The following is a 20,534-nucleotide window of genomic DNA, read 5'->3' as shown; positions in this document are numbered from 1 at the left end:
TTGCCTCTGGGGAGAAAAGGAAGTGAATGGGATGGGAAATAATTATGGCACAAGATTAAGTTTTGACAAAGCTGGTTGGTGAGTGCACCAGCGTTCCTTATATTACTACCTTTACTTGTCTGATACTTGAAATATTTCATAATTTAAAAGACTGTTTTATTTATGAGTAGAATTTATCAGATTTCTACATCCAGTGTATTCATCAGTTTCTAAATCCTTCTGCATTTATTTTTCTAGTATTTGATTGAAATTGGAGTCAGCCAAAAATGACTAATCTGGGGTTTTCCCTTTCAAGGCTCCCAGTGTCATACCAAAAAGCCTTACACCAGATTCCTGTCTTGGATTCCAATTCCTGTCCCATTGAACGTGACCTTTTTCTAGCAGTTGATCAGTACATTCTCATGATTAAGTTCTATGATCTAATATGTTCTGTGCAGATTGGGTATTACATTACAAATTCCTGTTCCTTTAAGGAAAAGCTCTTAGTGAAAAAAAAAAAAAACCAGAAAACAAGCAAAATAAATTGTTTAAAATTAAAATCAAATTGTTGAAAATAAATACTGATGGACACAGCTTTTTCAAAGGAAAAGCTGAAAGATTTCCAACATCTTATGCTATGTGGACATGTGACTAAAACCTGTTTGAGACTAATTGTATGAACCACATGTGGAGAAAACAATTCTAATTATTTATTACCAGTCAAATATGTTTAATTTTATCCAGAACCACCCTTCCATTAAATTTAGATATTGATATTCTGAAAATCCCAGCCTTCATTCCTTAAGAGTCATATCTAAATGTCCTTTATATATGGACATGTTGCCATTAATAAAAATCCACAGTTGTGTTACTTCTCCTTATTTGAGTCTGTATGGGTACTCCTATAGACAAAGCCAGATTTAAAGTATAAGTAAGTAGAGTCATGAAAATTCTTGTTCAAGAAATTCCTAAAAACCAATTGCCCTGAGACATTTAGGTACTTGAGAAGATTTTGAGGGAAAAAAATCCGTACCATAAAGTAACAAGCAGATGTTGCCCATGTGTCGTTTACAGATAAGTTCCTATAGCTAATGGGATAGTTTTTTCTTGAGGCTTTGCCATTTTTAAATCCAGTTGTCCATAAATGTCTTTGAGGCACATCACGTGTGACAAACAAGCTAAGCCTGAACTTCCCTAGAAAGAGTGCAGAAATTGAGGATTTAAATTTGCACTGTTAATTTTTTAAAGCATTGATAAAAATAAGGCATAGTTTCCATACGTCAGTTGTCAAAATCCTGCTTCTGTATCTCTCAGGACCGTGAATATGCTCCTCTGCCCTTTTTTGTTGCTGTTGTTCAGTTTCATTCAGGGTCATGTCTTTGGCATTGCGTAGCTTTCATTGAAACGTCATCCAAAATGTTGCTTCTCATCCACTTCTTAATCGGAACTGTTTCCTTCTAAGGGTGTGGTCTGGTAACTGTCAAAGTTCCTCTATCCCCGTGGTGTGTTACTCAGGAAATTTTTTTACTAAATAATGATGCTGAACATTTCATAAAATATTTCCTTTTGTGAAATCGGTTTACATCATGAGTTAGTGATTTTTGTTAGCGCAACACTTGACCATGAGTCTGTGCTATTTCGTGTGACGTGCCAAGGTTATTGCATTGATAAGAATGTCATTTCTGTTGCTCATGAGCTGAGAAAGTCATCATTCCCTTTACTGGTCCTTCACCAGGTAATGTCATGTTGTTGAGGGTGTTACCTGCTGTGTATGAAAAGCAGCCTCAGCCAATTAACAGACACTTGACGGAGCTCCTGGCCTTGATGTCTCAGCTGGAACAAGCAGAGCAGTACCATCTCCTGCGGCTTCTGCATGTGGCAGCAAAGAGAAAGCAACTGGAGGTAAATACACTAAACATGTACGTTCTCTCTGGAGCAAAGTAGGTATCACGAAGTCATACAAGGGGAGTGGCATCAGGGCCAGAGAATGATCGTTTTGTGCAGGTGACACGAGGTGGGGGGTCCTGGAAAACAGGCTTCATGGGAGGCTCCAGGAAATGAGACCCAGAAGACAGGCCAATGGCTGAGCCTTAACCACAGAGTAGATCTGGGGTGGGGCCCCCAATTTTATCTTTCTCACAAGTGCACAAGTGGTAGTGCTGCTGCTCCAGAGACCACGTGTTAAGCAGCAAGGTCAGCGCTCGGGCAGAGGCCTGGGGACCTCTGTGTCCCCAGTCTGCCTCTTTGCCTTTGCCCTTAAAACAATATATTACTGTTATTTTTGCACATCTGTCTCTTTCCGTGCCCAGGCCTCGTGTCTACATAGTCACACGTACTCTCTAGCATAGTGCTGGGTGAATCGTCAGAGTTCAATAAAAAGTTGTTGAATTGAGACGTGAACTAATGAGCAAGGGGCAGAGGGGGGAAACCGTGAAGAACCAGGACAATCTGTGCTAGGTTCTCCACACGGGGAAAGGGGCTCCACAGGGCCCAGATCTAGAGAGGCAAGGGAGAAGAAATGAGAATTGACCTTGAGTTTGGCAGCAGGGGCTCGCCAGGGACCCATAGAGGGCAGTGTCCCTGGGGGGTGATAGGGAGGCGATCAGTTGTTGTGGGTTGCATGTGGGAAACAGCTGTGTGAGTGTGGACTGCACATTCAGGAAGTTTAAAGGAAACAGGAAAAGGAGGGTTAAAAAACAAGAATAAAGAAATTGAAGATGTGAAAGAGAAACATTGGATAGACAGAGTGCTGGAGGGAGTTATGGGATGGATTCCAGAGGACAAGGAGAAGAATCAGTTTCAGGAAGGGACAGAAAGGCTTAGCAAAGGTACAGCAGAGTCTGGGATGAGGAGTGAAGTTGAGGATCACCGCTGGATCACCTACAAGGATGCCCAGGGAGGTTGGAAAGATTGTACTTTAGTATCTGCGTATCCTTGAGCCCCAAGCTGTGGCTACCTGTGTAAGTGGGCCCCCCTCTCCCATTGTTGCCCTCTGGGTATCCCACTTTTCAACAGACTGTCCTTCCCAGATGCAGGGAAGAATTTCCTGGCTAGTGAGTCAGGGTTGGTCCCTCCAGAGAATCCTCTGGATCCATTTATAGAAAAAGACTGGGTGGTCAGTTTTCTAAGTGGTCTTTATGGGAATCAAGTTTGTATTCTTGGCTGCTGTAACCATGCTGTGATGCAGCCAACAAAAGAAGCAGAATGCAGTAACATGTAAGAGCACATCTCTGATTGTCCCCAAGCACACAGCAGTGAGGGACAGAAAGAGGCAAGGACAGTCCTCCCCTGACGGGTGTTCAGACCCAGGGGGACTGCCTTTGTGATCCGGTCCCTGGAGGACAGTCATTTTCTAGGACTTCTGCTCAGCAGTGTGGAACATTCCTATTCACATACCTAATCCTGTGGCACCTAACACAGCATCGCTAGGCTGACAGTGCTCAGAGGTCACTTCTGGTATTGACTTAAAACAGGAAGCCATTTACAGAACGTTAAGACGTACAGAGCCTGTTCTGAAGCAGTTTTTAGAGCAGAACCGTGATTTTTGGAACATATTTCACAGCATGATGGGAATAAGTAGTAAACGAGGGAAGCATTTTGTAGATTTCTAGAGATTAATAGGTAATTAATGCTAACTAAACTAATTAAAAGAGAAAATTTGGCCTGACAACTAGTAGAAAGAGAAAGTGTGTGTGTGTGTGTGTGTGTGTGTGTGTACTCTACCTTTTATTCCATACATAAGAAATTAAATGTCACTTGCTACCAGTTAAATTGTGGCACTGTTTTTCTGCGGGAGCTGTATTCATAAGACTTGAGTGACAAAATCCTAAACCTGTGAACAGTCTGTTGTAGGAGCACAGATGAGGAAGAGACTAATTCTGCTCAGGAAAAACCAGAGACGTCAAGGCTGAGACCTCTGTCTTGGGCGACTTGCTTTAGAGGATTCTGTCCTGGCCTCCTCCACCTGTGCCCCTGGTTCCCATCCATCCCCTCGCCTGCTAACTAAGTTCAGGCTCCTGGGACCTTGGGATTCCTTTCTGAGGCACCTCAGCCTGCTTCCAAGCTTGCATAGGCCTAGTCCCTGTGTCCACTTTCCCGGGGACAAGCTGTTCCAACCACTGGCCCCTATTCCTGAGAGTGGCCTGGATGAGCATGCACGTATGGGCTGGGTGGTCACGTGCACGGCAATTCCAGGGGGAGGAAGAGAAAAGAAGGGGTGGGGCAAGGGATGAGGGGTGGAGAGTATTCCTCTCTATTCCCTTTACTAAGGCCCAAATTTCTGAATCCAAGTTAAGCATTGCAGATTGTTGTAAAGGCCATTTGTCAGGTAAGAGTGTAGACGTCTTACAGAGAGGCTGAATGTTTGTGTGTGTGCTGTGGGGGCCTCCACGTGTGCTATTGCCCCAAGTCCTGCATGTGTTAGGATGGGCAGCAGAGACACCTGAGATCAGGTTACAAAGCGTGAGATTTCTGTCCATGTTCAAGCCACTGTGGATGGTCAATGCAGCTGGGTCGTGGAGAAGGGGACGGGACATAGAAGACCCCAGAAAGCCTTGGCATTGGGATTCCAGCCACAGGCCATAAAAATCTTTGAAAGTCTCTGAGAGAAACTTGGGGTGATTAGATCGGGCTTTGGGCAGGATGACTCTGGCGGCAGTGAGGAAGCAGAACAGGAGAGAGAAGACTGAGGCAGGAGGCTGGTGCGGCAGCTGTGCCAGCAGTGTACAGGGTGGGGTCTACGCCTGAACACAGGCCGTGTCCGCTGCTCTCTGCCAGCCGTCTAGCTGTCTTTGTGGCTGCTTTGCTCTGAGCAGAGACAAGGCTCTCCCTGGGACACAAAGCCAGACCCCAGCGAGGCAGCACCAAATACAGCAGCCTAAGGAAATGCCCTGTGTTTGGAAAATAAAATTCCTTCTCATTTAAGAATAATCTATCTAAAGCCTAAAGCACCACTTCCTTTCCTGTGTGTGATAAGCTCCAAGAAATGTCTATCTTTTCTTTCACAAACTTTGGGCTATTAACAATTCAGAGTAAAGTAATGAACTTTTGTTTAATTTGTAAAATTATTATTACTTACTTTACCTTATTCGGGGCTTCTCTTTGCTCTTTGTATGGATTAAACTGTGCTCAAGAGTAGGTATTTGCCCTCAATGAACGAGCTTTCTTTATGCCTTTTTTTATTTCTAATTAATATGAAGGTAACAATTCTTAGGTTACATTGTTTTCAATTCTAAGGTAAAGTTCAAGTTGTAGTTGAGCCCTTCACCCGGGAGGCGTGCTGGACACCCTCACGTTGTAGTTCTTGCTTTCTGGATTGCTTGTTGATCCCATTCTTCCCCTCCCCTCCCCTCCCCCTCTCCTCCCTCCCCTCCCCTCTCCTTTCCTCTCCTCTCCTCTCCTCTCCTCTCCCCTCCTCTCCCCTCCTCTCCTCTCCTCTTCTCTTCTTTCTTTTTTTGGTTCTTTATAGAGTATGGAGTGACAGGTAAAATACATGCTGTGTGATTTGGGATGTATGGCTGAAGTTTAAACTAAAAACTTGGGATGACTAGAAGCCTATGTCACAGAGGACTGGGTGTTCCAGAAATAGGACCTGAAGAGTAAGGCCTGGGAAATGGAATGTTTCAGAATGGGGAAGGAAATGTATAAGCATTTTTCATTCTAAAAAATTCAGGTGCAGTATGTTGCCCTGACTCTTCTGCTGTACGTGCCAGGGACCTCTCATGGCTTCTCCTGAGGACATGTGATCGCTCCCAAGTGCACAGCAGCATTTACAGAACTGGTCATTGATATATGCCACTTACCAGAAACAAGCCCTGTTCTTTCCTCCAACAGTACTAGATAGGAATATAAAGTCTGAATCTCTATGTGGCATAATTTCAGTTATCTCTAAACCTTGTTCTTGTACATCCCTGATAGTCAAGCTGTATATGACATACAACAATGTGTATGTTTAAACATGGTGTGCAGCTCTTCAACTACGATGGGGAGCGGGAGATATGTTATTCAAATGCTTCCTGTAAAATCATTTAGACGTTTGTTCCTTTGATTTGTTCCTCAAATACTCATTAATTCACCTTCTGGCCAGGCTCTTTGGTAGGCACTGGGCATACAATGGTGTGCAGAACAGACATGACGGTTGACCTTGCAGAGCTTTCAATCCAGCCTGAGCGACAGACATCCAGACAGAGAGAAGGAGGCAGAGAAGGGCCAGCTCAGAGCCACTAGGGCAGCAGAGGCACTAGTCTGAGAGGGAGAGGAGAGGGGTGGAGGATGGCTTTTTAATTCATCTGAGGCCTCAAGAATAATTAGGAGTTACTCCAGCCAAACAGGGGAAACAAGAATTCCAGGCAGAGTGTATCACATGAGTAAAATCCCAGATGCAAGAGAAAACGTAGCAGAACCAGAAAATGTTTAAAGAATTCAGCCTTGTTGATGTGTGACACGTGGTGGGGACTGGGGGGAGGGAGGGTAGGTGAGGGGTTGAGGGTAGGAAGAGGGCAGGAGTCAGGTCACAAAAGGTCACAAATAAGCTTCCAGCTTGAGAAGGGCAAGTGACTGAAGAGTTTTAAGAGGAGAAGGGGCACCATTGTGACCGCAGAGAGAGAAGGGACAGGGAAGGCAAGACTGAAGGAGGGTAGACCTGTTAGAAGCCTGTTGGAATAACCTACATGCCAGATGCCTGGGGCAGTGATATCCACTTCATGTCTCCCCCAGAGAGGCTTCCCTGACCAGCCTAAATTAGGGCCCTGCGACCATCTCTCACAGAGCCCTCTATTTTCCCTTACATGGTATGTATTAAAATTTATAAAAGTGCATTTCTGATGCAACTGTTTGTTTTACTGAATGTCTCCTTTACCAGACAGTGAATTATTCCATGATGCAATCCTGTCACGCTCAGTAGCTGTAGCCTCACCTTCTAAACAATGCCTTGCAAATAGGAAGGACTTCGTTAATAGTTGTGAATGGGCAGATGAATAGAAATGGAGGGGAGGGGACAGATGTGTGGGATACTTGAGTGGTGGAATCAACAGGACTGGTGATTGTTCATGTATGGGTACTGGTAAGGGACAAACATAGAAAGTGAGTCCCAGATTTATGGCTTAAGTAGCCACGTGGATAATGGTGTCATTTATGAAGGAGACACCTGGGTCCAGAGGGAGTGGTAGGAGAAGCAGGTTTTTGGCAGGGATTGGATTACAAGAAGTTCAGCCTTGGGAAGACTGAGTGAGCTGGGCATCAGATTCAGCTTTAATACTGACACTACATTTGAAGGATTCCTCACCAAAAACACAACAAATAAAAAACAGCAAACCACAATAAAAAAAAAGTGTAGTAGAAATATGGATGAACAAATCTTTTCTACTATTGCTGTTCAGTTTTCCACAGCTTTCCCTTTATGATTCTTTTATCAGAAAAAAAATCAATTCATCAAACTGTCAGTATGTAACATATCTGTGTATTAACATAGTGACTTCATTCCACACAAGAGTTAACATCTTTTAACATCTTTGAATATGAATTGCTTCATCTTTCTATTCATAAAAACATAAAGAATCAAGATAAAGTACTAAGTAGTGGGAGTACAGTGGAAATCATTTTGCTTTAATAATTTTATCTTATTAGCGTTTTCATGATTAAAATGAAAAATTGAAGAAAATGTGGGAGATCTGTTCTGCTTTCTTATTTATATTATTAGACATTTTTAAACAGTATTTCTTCAACCTGAAAGGTTTGAGTATAATCAACAAGGATCTCTGACAGACTTACAGCATCCTTTCCATTGCGGCTTCCATGGTGGCCAGAGGAAAAGCGGAAATGTAGCGTTCTTGATAAGGACACACACGTCAAAGCATGATTCATGAATAGTAGTGTTAAAGCATTTTGTAAACTTCACTCTTCAACAGTAGGGCATAGATTAAAATAAAAAGAAACTATCACCCCTGAAGATTTTATTATATATTTTAAGTCCCAAACTTGAGATATTTCCTTAAGTTCTAGGGAGGGTAACACCACTAGAATATGTTGAGTCCAGGTTTCACATTAAAAAAGTTTGCTTTCAAGATGAATTCTGATTTCATTAACTTTTATTAACATTTCTCATTGTTTTTCTCTCTGCTCTTCTCTCTCTTTGTAGGTAGTTCAGAAGTGTATTCCTTTCCTCATTGGACATTTGAAAGATTCAACCCATAATGACATCATCTTAAACACCCTCATAGAGATAGCTGGCTATGAACCAGTGGCCTTGAACAGTTTTCTTCCAATGCTGAAAGAAATTGGTGAGCGATTCCCCTACCTCATCGGACAAATGGCAAGAATCTATGGAGCTGTTGGGCACGTGGATGAAGTAAGTTTGGCCTGGATCTTTCTATTTCACTGAAGCTCTATGAGTTCTGGAATTCTCATTGTCCTTTCAATGCTTTTGCATGGACAGTATCCTTTGGGTCAAGGTAGAAGGATTATGTGGAAGGATTAGGAAGTGAGGATTTTATTGCCGGAATGTTAGTTGAGGAAGGAGGAGAGTTAAAAGGGAGAGAGCACTGCAGGAGATTCAAGACCATTTTGTAATAACAGCAGCCAGTAAAAGAGCTTTCTCTCATTTCTGGTTGCAGTTTCTCTTAACTTAGGAGACCGTGAGGAAGCACAGGGCTGCGTTTCAGAAGCTACTCGTGAATGAGCACCCAGGCTTTCCTACCATGGGCCTGGGTTCTGTGTGCTTTGAGCCCACTGGATAATATTATTTGGGCCAGTGAAATAAACATTCTGGATGTTTAAAAGTACTAGTCTAAATATTTGCATAATGAAATCTTTCAATAGGGACAACAGGATGCCATCAGAGTTTATGGGGATTAGGTGACTGAGAACGTTTTCAGAAATTCAGGTTCTGAAGACATGTGCGTCTCTCTGATGATTTTATACAATAACTACATATTAGAATTTAGGATTTTTATCTTTTGAAAATCAAATCAAATATATAATTGATAAAAAGAAGATTTCTCTTAATCCACCTACAGAAAACATAATCAGCTATTAAATAAATAGTATAAAATTGTGCAACTTTTACAAGTAATTTCATTATTCCTTAAGTTCAACTCATTGATTCTGCACAAGACAAAATTTAAAAACAGAAAGCTATGTGACATACCCAGACTCGGGCTGGGTTAGATAGTGATCAAGTTAGAATGAGATCTTTGATATCCTTGGCATTCAGTTTCAGATTTTGTCTTAAAATGTATCTTTGGTGCTATTTTATTTTACTTTTGCTGAGAGTTGTGAAGAGTCTGTGACTGACAGAGGCTCTTTCCCCTCTGCCTTCCCAGAGGAAGGCAAGAGAACCGAGCTCCCCAGCCTACACGTGTCATCACGAGGGTGGATCTTGAAAGGGAATTTCTTTGGCACAGACATGCTGCTTAGTATAATCCCACTTCTGTTCACTGCTATGGGAATGACTTACACCTGCCACAGTCCGCCTTTTTGGTACTTTACCCTGCGTGTCACCTTTGCTGCCAGGCTGGGGACACTGGTATGCCCAAGTGTTATTAGGCCAACTTCAGCCGACAGCTGTTTAACTGAATCTGCTGGTCTTGCAGATCTTTGCAAGGACCAAAAAGCCCAGCTTCTGAGGTGTGAGGCCCTGGAATCTTTAAAGTGTATTCTTTCTGCACTTTAAGGGTAGTTCTTCTTGTGACAAATACATTTATGACTCATTAAGATGTAGCAATACACACTGGAGTAGACTAAACTTCCATGGAAAACATAAGATGCAAAAAAAAAAAAAGTTCCAAACACTTGCCATGTGCAATCTAACCATATGCAATTGTGTCACTATAGGTTTGTCTGACTGAGGTTAGTTTGGAAAGAATGGTCTGTTAGGCCACAGCAGATATTCAGGAGACTCTTGGTGGGCACAGGGGTAAGGAAAGGGGGATCCAAATAGCCTGAGGAATAAATTATTTCTGAATTCAAATTTGGTTTTTTCCTCCCAGCACACACACACAAAATTTCTCATGGTTCAATTCTCCCAGTCTTTACCCGACCCTCACCCCCAGCCAAGAATAATGTGGATCAAATACTTAGCAAATATATCTGGATATCAGGATTACATGGGAAGCTTTTAAGTGTCTTGGGCCACATAAGATACCTTTGAAATCACAATTTCCAGAAAAGGAAACCAGGAATCTGGATTTATGGAAACCTCTGCCAGGGTAATTCTGATGCAGCTATGTGTGTGTCAGCATTTGGAAACTTTCAGTAGAAAATGCTCAAAGTGTTTTCTCTCTTACATTTAGAATCAGCCCATGCCCGTTACCCATCCTAGTAAGCCATTGCTAATCAATTTAACAATTTTCTAGACTTATGGGATATCAGTGTAGACTAGGTTTGGCTGAGAGTAACACAAAATCCAAACCAAGAGCGACTCATCCAGAGATGACCCTCCATTTCCCTCACACATAAAGACTTACATGCAGAAGTCAGCCAGTCTGCAGCGCCATGTCTCAGGGACCCAGGCTTATTGCTCTTCTATCCGTGAGCACACCTGACAGTGTCCATCTCATGGTGCAAGATGGCACCATCCCCACCTGTCATGACATAACTTCAGCCAACAAGAAGGGGAAAGGAGAGAAGAACTCTTTCAGACAAACCCTGCCTGTTTACCTCCCATTGGCTAAATATAAGGTTAATATGACCACAGAGAGGTGGGAACATGTAGCCTGGATTCAGGTGGCCACATGCTCGGGTCCCCAAGAAGAAGGACACAACAAATGAGCCTGGACACACCACAGTCTCTTTGCTGCTGCTCAAGGCGTTTCAATATCTCTGATAATTCTTTGATTTTATTATTTCATTTTACTTAATATTGGTCTAATGAAATTACCTATAAATGTCAGGTAGGCTATTTTTCTGAGAAGTTATGCCCCTTCTTGTTCCCTTTGAATGCCTAACATACTACCATGAGGAAGCCCTTTTAGGTTTTTTTTTTTTGCAATTTTTGGCTGGGGCTGGGTTTGAACCTACCACCTCCGGCATATGGGGCCGGCACCCTACCCCTTTAAGCCACAGGCGCCACCCAAGCCCTTTTAGTTTTAAGAAATGCTAAAGTTCAGATGTCTAAGCAACTAGTAACTGCTTAATTTGAGTAAATTTTTTCAATTTTCTGAATAAAATCTTGTAGAACATTAGTCCTAAAGACCAAAACCCATAGGCAAGCCTCTTTCCAAAAAGAAAGGTCACAAGGTAGGCCTGACAGTCCAGCCTGGGGTCCTGGGGAAAGAGATTGCAGTAAAGAGAGAACTGTGCAAACCATGCCCTAAAAAAGGACCAGCACTTTCTATATGCAGAGCTTGATCTATGGAAAGACGATGGGACTGTATGATCCATGGGAATGCCTTTGGTAGTTAGGATAAGACAGCCACAAGACCCTAGTGACGTTTCTCTAGTCACCCTAGTGACCTCTCTCTCATCCTATTCTAACCTCCTCTAAAAATTGACTTGATTTGACATTTTTCTCTTTGACACCAAAGTAAAACTTGCAGTTGTTTTCAGGGATTCAGAGTATCAGACAATTTCATTGCCAGGATTTAAAGGGTTTTGAAATGCGGAAAACTTTTAAGATGCTCTGACTTTTGAAATGTACAATCTGTGACTGATGGGAGCCTACTGTTAGATCCCTCCCTTGTTTCCTGGCTTCTAGCAAACCCCATGGTTTTATCTTTAAGAAGAAAAAGGGAGTCTCCTGAGGGCATGCAGTCATGGACCAGAGCTAGCCAGGAGGTCACACCAGCTGTTAATTGGCTTATGCCTCACCTTCTGTGTGCGCATGGAGCCAGGTGTAAGGACTGCAGGGCTGTTTATTGGGAACCCACCACCGGGTGTGCCTGTCTTTCAAATCAGGGCCCATCTGGGTGGGCAAACTGTTTTCACCAGCTTGATAGCAGCGTCACAATTTTTCCATCTGTATTACACCCGGAGTTGTATATGTAAAACAAAAAATAAAATTCTACAGATTCTTATTTTTCTCGGTCTCCCAAATCAACTCAGGGATCTTTTTTGCTCTACTTAAATGGAGCCATGTTTAATAGCCATGTAGGGTTTATGTCACTATGGGAGGCCTTGACAACTCAAAGACCATTTCCAGGTAAGTGGTGGTATCCAAGCATATCTGTTAAATGGAGAATCCAACTAGAAGGACCAAGACAAAGTTGCTTCTGGAGCACCTGATGAATTGTTCTATCCTGTGAGTTCTTCCTTAGTCCCCTTAGGCAAAGTCACTCCCCTTCTACACTCCCATATATGAGCACTTCAGTGGTACCTCAAATGTCATACTAGCTTCACCATGTTATAATTTTCAAGTTCATGTCTATTTATCTTCCATGAGTCTCTGAACTTCCAGAGGAAAGAACTGCATTATATCCATCTGAACTTACCTGTAGCCAAAAGAACACATGATTAGTTATGAATTTGAAAGTCAAATTCTTACTTAAACTGTCATTCAATCACGTCTCTGCTACTTATTCTAGCTGGCATAATTATGACTTAAGAGAGAGGAGAAGGAAATATTAATGTAATGAAGTCTACATGTACACAATTTCTCTCCGATTCCAAGCAGGTGAAAGATGAGATGGGGGAACATGGGCTCATGATCCAGAAAACACACGATGAGATGTGGCCACTCATGGATCCAATAGTCCTGGGTCCTGGTAGGTGACATACACGAAAAGTGAAGCTAAGTGGATCATGAGAAGAGGTTTTCATACATGAGGCATCAGCAGGCAGCAAACTGGCTGAAGAACAGCTCCAAGAAGGAGCATTTACCGTGGGAGACGGAGCAGTGATCATCATTTGGATATTTCTGTGCAAGATTCCATCACTTGAACAGCTGGCCAATGGTAGGGCATCCATCTGGTGTGACATGGTGACTCAGAGTGTGGCCTCAATGTCAGGTTGCCTTGGTTGTGATCCAGACTCCACCACTTACCAGCTATGTGGCCGTGAGAAAGTTCTGTCACCTCTTTTGACTCAGTTTCTTTTTCTTTTTTTTTTTTGTAGAGACAGAGTCTCACTTTATCACCCTTGGTAGAGTGCTGTGGCATCACACAGCTCACAGCAACCTCCAGCTCCTGGATCTAGGTGATTCTTTTGCCTCAGCCTCAAGTAGCTGGGACTACAGGTGCCTGCCACAATGCCACAATTTTGTTTGTTTTTCTGGCTAATTTTTTATTGTTGCTATTTGGCCAAGGCCAGACTCGAACCCACCACCCTCGGTATATGAGGCTAGCACCCTACCCACGGAGCCACAGGCATTGCCCCTGACTCAGTTTCTTCTATGAAATGGAAGCATAATACTATTCACCTCTTAGGTGTGTTGTGGGGATTTAATGAATTAAACCATGTAGAATAGTGTTTAGCAAATAGTAAACATTCAATAAATGTCAACACTTTAATACTGGACTCATTGTTGCTCAAGACTTTCTCATTGCGTTGTTTTGTATACAGCCTGAAACAGGCTGAAGTTGGGAAAGATAGAAACTAGGTAAATGGCTTACCTTGTCCCCATTTCTCTAGGGAAAGCAGCTGTATGGACGGGTATATGTGGGACAAGTTAAAATCAGGACAGACAGAATTGGAATGAGACGCCACCAAAACCAAATGTATCATTCTTTTTTAGAAAATGATGTCATTTTTTTTCTCAGGGTAGAATGTTTATCTTTATATTGCATAACATCATTCCTGGGGGGAATAAGAATAACAAACATCATTAAGCCCCATTTCATGAAATTGTATAAGTTAAAATAGGTCTTTTTTTCTTGAGACCCTGGAAGCACATTGCTTTCCATAAAGCACAGGTGGTCTCCACCTTCCTACCTATAAAAACAGCTCAAATAAGTTTGCAGCATTTTTTAAAACTCTCATTGACTAAACCCAAAGGGGGTTAAGTTAAGCCCAAGCTAGGTTAATGTTCCTTCAGTCTGTGGAGGACTGAAATGGAAGTTTTGTTTCAATTTTAGGGGATTTTATTTTTTCATTATTTTCTTCCCTCATTAGACTCTCTCAGCCATGCAAGTGGTCGCAGCCCACTTGTTAGGGTATTAGAGCCGTAATAACCTGCTTTCCTAACACGCGCCAACATGGAAAATAGACTATTAGGAATGGCTTTGGTATTTTTGAGAGGCAGACTTGAATTCACATGTCTGTCCACCTGCTTAAGTCTCAAATCAATGAACTTTTAGTTCAATATCAAATTTACCGTACTTTAGGAGCTGGCTCAGTAGAAAGCACTAACTGGTCGATAGCACACACCCCCTCACCATGTTCTGTGTCCCCTCCATCGTGCCAGACCCTCAAGGCAGCAGACCTGGGGTGGAAAGAGAGATGTGATTACAAGCATTTGCAAATGATCTCATAGCGTAGGGAAGGATGCTGGGGCCACTTGTTTTTCCTTAGCTGAAGACCAGTGTCCTGCACCTGTGAAGAATCCAATGTGTGCCCCTGAGCGCAGCCGCTGCCATCACGGGTGTTCAATCCTGTGCCCTCTGCTCTGTTTTTCTAACTGGCTGGAACATGCTGGCCAAGCACCAGGATGTATTTATTACATCCTCTCTGGGCTCGGAGTCATGAAGACTTTTCAATTAAAGAAGTGACACACATCTTGCCCAGGTCACATTTCTGTGACATCCGGCAAGCCTACACAAACACTTTCAGGAGGAAAAGGAAAAGAATGACAAAGGCAGCCGAGAGAACCATATCACTGTCCTCATCCTGAGTGTTGAATAACATCCTGAGAAATGGGAGCCCGAGGGCTGATTTGCACATTTAACTTGCACATCAAGACTGAAGGACACGGGGCCATTCTACAAGAGGAGGGACCTGTGACTTTAAACCACAATTTCCCCAACGATGATGAATTCAGTTAAAACTTTGATAGGTTCAATGACTTGGGGGATTCATTTTCTCAATCCTTGGTTGGTTCCAGGTGGATGATACTTAATAAATACTACAAAATTGTCATCAATTGGGAAATACCTTTTTCTAAATGAAAATGGCTTTCTGTTTATATATTGCAAAAAGGTTACATGCTAGCTATAAATAATACTAGTAATAAACTCCTTACGAAGTACAAAGAAAACAAAAACCAATTTTAAGAGTGTACAACTTGGCGGCGCCTGTGGCTCAAGAGTGTACAACTCGACTTTCAAATAAAAATGCTGATATTGTACATCCTCCTACCACCGACAGAGGGTTGAGTTGCCAATTCTCTCTGGGTACAAGTCCCAGTGTTGCTGCTGGGGACACACAGAGGGAAAAGACACAGCCCTGCCCTGGAAGAGTTCACAGTGATTGGGGCAAGGGAGATGTACAAACGGACAATTAGAATTTAATGTCCTGCTTGCTATTTCTGAATTTTGAACTGGACCAAGAAGGAGAGACTAACCCTGGGTAGGGAGTTTGGGAGAGTGTCATAAGGTTGGTTGTTAAATGACAGGGTTATGTCAGGGGAAGAGGAGAAGGGGCACCATGGAGAGCTCATGTGACATTCAATGGCACTCAGCTGGGAAAAGGCCTTCAGTCTTCTAGCAACCAGGAAGCATTTCAAAGACCTGGAATATAGAACAAATAACGGCGGGGAGGCTGAGGGATGGGGCTGGATGGTGGACTGGGCCAGATTGTGAAAACCCCTTATGCATTCACAGACAGTTCCTGCTTTCCACCTTCTCACTCAACCGATTCATGACAGTGCCCAGGTGATCTGGGAAGAGTACTTTGTTTCCCTTACTTGTGCAGACAAGTAAATGTAATCCTATGTCCTCCAGAGTTTCCAAGAAACCAGAGCTGGTAAAAGGACAAACAGTCCCCACAAATACTCTCAAATGTAGGAGCAGTAAATAATGGTTTCAAAAGTTCCATATTGCAACAATTTTCAACAATGTCTTGTACTTATCAACTGTAATTTGGGCAGAATGAACAAACCCACAAAGGGCCCTGTGAGCTGGGGCAGCTTAGCAGTCCCACAGTGCCGCAGCAGCGTGCGCGGGGCTGTCCGCCTGGCCAGTGTCCCCCCAGGATCAGCTCGACAAATGGGAGGCCTGGTCCCACAGACCCGATCTTCCCCTTTGCAGAGGGGGCCATCTGACATTCTTACACTGGTAGCTGAAAGGGAATTAGGCGTGTGCCTGAGCAAGGCAGGCTTCGTGTGTGCCCTTTATAGACGTGAGCCTAAGAAGTGAATGAATCCCAGATTCACCAGAAAAGGCAGCGGGGGCATTGGCAGAAGTGAGTTGAAGAAGACAAAGTAGTTGCTAATTTCAGCTCAAATCCTGCTGTTCTTTTAAGACTATAGCAGCAACCCTTGCCCTGCCTGTGACCCCCAGACCTAAATCACTTTAATTAGAGCCAGTTACTTCCATTTACCAGCATCACATTTCTTGGCTTTACAATTTTCCCCAACTTCACAGCTTATTCTGCTAACAGACATGGCAGGATACATATATGAGGAATTCATGCTCCCCCAACCAGCGATACAGTTGATGTATAAATACCCCAACTCCTTTGATCCTCCCATGAGATAAACTTTCCCCAGAATTTCTCAGGCTGCTCTCTGAGCTGTTTCCCTTCTCTTTCTCACTCCTCTGCTCCCCTACTGGTTTCCTGCAGTTTCCAAACAAACATCTTGCACTGAAATCATGTCAGATTCTGTCTGTTTGGGGGGAACTCAACCCAAGACAAAGACAAAGACATTTCTGTGACTTCCCCAAACCTCTGTGATCTGCCCTGTTCTGAACATTCGAGAGGGTGTGCCTGTAATACAGTTTACCATCTGACTGTCTTCTGGTTGGATCTGCTTTCCATTCATCTAGTGCAAGAATACACATTTACCAATCCTTTATAAGGACTCTGAGAGAAGGAACCATACCCTGTGATCCTACCCATCCAAGTAGTGGGCTCACAGCAGGTGACCCACTATACTGGGGAACTAACTCACGCAGAGATTAGGACTTGACTGAACATCAGTGTCTTTTTCTGGTAGTTGACATCTAATGACTCACAGAGTGTGTTTGAGGAGGGCCAAGGAAATTACAGATGTTGAGGTCTAGACAACAGCTGTGGCTACTGATCTTCAGGTTCTGTTGGTCTGTGTCCTATGTGGTGTCCAAAGCATGGTCCCTAGACCAGCGGCATTAAGTGTCACTGAGGAACTTGAAACAGAATCTATAATTTAGGTGATATGTGTGTGTGAATGAATATGTAGGAATCACTGCTCCTGAGGGTTTACTTGGTATAGAACACTCATGGGAGTCTGCACATCCTCACATATGTAGATATATTGCATGATACACGTTTACAGACACACACATAGCCATACACCCAAATGTTTATTTGCAATACCCATTTATTTCAATGTAATCCATAACCTTTAAAAATTATCAACATCGCTCTCTCTCCCCTCTCTGCTGTCTCTGTCTCTCCCCCACTTTCCTCTCTCTCTCTTTTCTCCCCTCTCTCTCTCTTTCTTTCCTCACTCCTCCTTGGTGTTGTCCTGCAACATCCCCCCTCACCAATAAAGATGTTTTGTACAAAAAAAAAAAATTATCAATGTCAGTATAAACAGTAACAAGAAGCATGGACTATCATTTACAATGTAGCTTATGAACATTTATCCCACACTTGCTAGGCACTGTCTGGACAGCAAAGTTAAATACAATTCAACCCCTCTGCTGTGGAGAGAGGCTTTGTTTTTCATTCATTTATAAATGATTTTTCACTGGGCAAAGATTGTGATTCATTGGCACTTCCTGCATAACATTCTTAGAATTCCTCACTTCATCTCCACTCCTACAGAAAGGGGAGAGTGTTTTTAATTAATGGTTTCATACAGAATATCACAGGGGATATGTATAAGATTTTTCTATTGCATAAGTTTTCATTTTTTTAATGGTACTTGATTTTTTGTAGTTCAAGTATGATCTGGAAGCATTCTGAAAACTCCCTACAGCATTTGACACAGAGGTGTTGTCATTACAATATAAAGTTGTATTATAATTATATTCTTAAGATGTATGAAGAGAGCAATTGAAAGTAAATGAATTTTGTTGCAAAGCGTGAGTATACTGTTTGGGGCTGATCTTTACATTTCAACCTTCTTCGTTATTTATCCAGAAAATTTAAGCTTGAATTTGTTTTGTAGTCAGTAGGAATTAGGGACTGGGTACTGGTCTATGTGGACGACACTAAAGCTCAGTAAGGAAAGATGAATGTGAAAGTCAGCTTATTGGCAATGAACCATCACCCTAAAATGTTCACACATTATAATTCACAGTATTAACAAGAATGATTGCTGTTACTACCCGAATACATGTAAGTAATCGGTAAGTAATAGGTAACTGGTATCAATATCTTGATATCAGTTTATTTCTTGTTAAGTAATAAATAAATCTAAGGTAAGGAAGTAGTTATTACTATTTAAGAGTAATCCATTTGAGAAGAATGGAAAACAAATGTTCCCAGAACTGTGGATGAGTCAATGGAAGTGGTCTGGGTAATGGTTCTTAATCTTCTTGAATCAGAATCTGTAATTTAATGAGATCCCCCAGTGATGTGTCTGGGGGTATAGATAGATAGAGATACAAATATAGATGTGATATAGAACACTAGGTATTCATCGAGTCAATATCCAGCAGTTCATTTGGAAAGTGGAAAATAAACTTTCCTAACTATCCCACGTTACTGGAATCTTTACTTCCTAAGTGTGGTTGATTTTGGAAACCACTCAGTTCCTACTTCTCTACATATTCTCCCTGGTTCTTCCTTCCACCGCTTTCTGCTTAGAGGCCAAACTGCCTTCAGCTGCAGGCAATATCCCCCATGATGAGGGTTACTGTGAATTTACATCTTCCCTTTCCACCCACAACGCTTCCCAGAGCTGCCTTCTCTATAATAGCTACACATCCCTAAAGCGCTGCTGGGCTACCAAATCCTTTCCTTTCATGATTAGTAAATACAAGTTAAAGTGCAGGGCTTAGGGGGATGACAAGAGAACAGTAATAGTTTAACAAATGTTTCCTAAAACAAAAATTCTGACCTCCACCACCCTAGAAAGCCAGAATGATTTCAAAGGCAAGAGGCATGGATCTTCATATCCCGAACAGTAGATACCATGGGGATCACAGTTACAATGAAGTGATCTGTTCTGTTGAGAAATGGCAAGATTAAGCCATGGTCCACCCGAGTTCTCAACACCACCCTATCTGAAAATCCTAAACTGTTTTTAGCCTTTTCCCCCGGTTCCCATAAAAGTGAGCTCACCAATGAGAGGAAAGCAATCTGGAAAGTTTCTGTCCTCCAGGCAAGTGTATTTCTAACTCTTTTTTGAGGGCATCCTAGCTAGGGGTGTCTTTACAATCCCATCCTATTAGCTAAAAATCTGCTTCCAATTCATTCATCCATATATGCATTCTCTGCTTACTTCCAAAAAGCAATTAGGGTAGTTCACAATAAAAACACAGTTGCTCTGAGACTAAAAAAATAAAAATAAATTAACTCAAGGCAAAAAATAAAAACAAATTAACTCAAGGCAAAATCCAGGAACTAGAAAAGGAAATATTGGAAGGATTGGTGGCTTCAGTGAAATGGTATCAAACTTTCTTAGCTAAGGAAATCACAGGCCAGATTTACGTTTCTGCAAAATACACTTTTTCCATTCTGTTCTTCCCTATAAATCATGAAATTATGCTCAAATTTTTCTGTCTCACTTGTGTTTTGAGATGTATCTCTCAACTACTATGAATAAATCAACCTTGCTATTATTTTTAAAGTAAGTAGGTGCAAGTACAGATAGGCATCCTGCGTCTAATTATGTAATGAGTAAATCATATTATATAATGAGCACATTATGGAAAGTTCGATTGTAGCCAATGTGTAGTTCATCAGAGTGAAATCTTACCATACTGTTGCTTTCTCTATTGAGCAAAAAGCTCAGACTTTTTTTTCCTGGCAAAAGCTCCAAATGCCATCTTTCTTCCATCCTCCCTTCCTTTTTTCTTTGTCTTTCTTTTCTTTCTGTTTTAGACCCATAGCAAACATATTTCTTCAAAATGGCCTCTAAGACTGGGCCAGAAGGCCTGTGGTTACTTTTTCCTTTTACTCAGTCATTATACCACATTTGCTAAACAGATATTATGTGATTAAAGATGGGCCGCTTCTTTGAGCTCTCTAGGAATTTTTCAATGCTAAAGTCCCCAGTGGTCTTTCAAAAAGTTTGTTTAATTGAAGCAAAAGAAATAGTGGATTCATTGTTCAGGATAATCAATGAGCAGTCATTTACATGTGGGGACCACAGATGGAGGGGAAGAAATTCTGGCTCAGTATAATTCGTTCTGGGTCCCGTGAGCCCGCACAAAAGATTCACCTTCAAGAGGCTAAGTTCCCAAGCCCCTGGTTTTTAGAGAGTAAATCCAAACTATAGAACTCTAACTCTTTTATGAATTCACAAAATAATACTATGTTTGAAGCTCAAATTAGATAGACTTCTACAAGCGTTAAGATTTGTAAGTATTTGGGGATCA

General features: G+C 42.1%; 1 protein-coding gene across 2 annotated transcripts in view; it reads left to right on the top strand.

Moving 5' to 3' along the window:
* Positions 1-20,534, top strand: part of VEPH1 (ventricular zone expressed PH domain containing 1) — a 246,934-nt gene that overhangs the window by 68,591 nt on the left and 157,809 nt on the right. For both annotated transcript variants that reach the window (XM_053600821.1, XM_053600822.1), the window contains exons 5-6: positions 1,715-1,881; positions 8,114-8,323. In XM_053600821.1, the coding sequence (XP_053456796.1) occupies positions 1,715-1,881; positions 8,114-8,323 (377 nt within the window). The remainder of the gene's footprint in view (positions 1-1,714; positions 1,882-8,113; positions 8,324-20,534) is intronic.

This window comes from Nycticebus coucang, chromosome 8 (assembly GCF_027406575.1).
Source record: "Nycticebus coucang isolate mNycCou1 chromosome 8, mNycCou1.pri, whole genome shotgun sequence".
Classification (NCBI taxonomy): domain Eukaryota; kingdom Metazoa; phylum Chordata; class Mammalia; order Primates; family Lorisidae; genus Nycticebus; species Nycticebus coucang.
The sequence above is the reverse complement of the archived record's forward strand: the minus strand, read 5'-3'. Positions and strand labels throughout refer to the sequence as shown.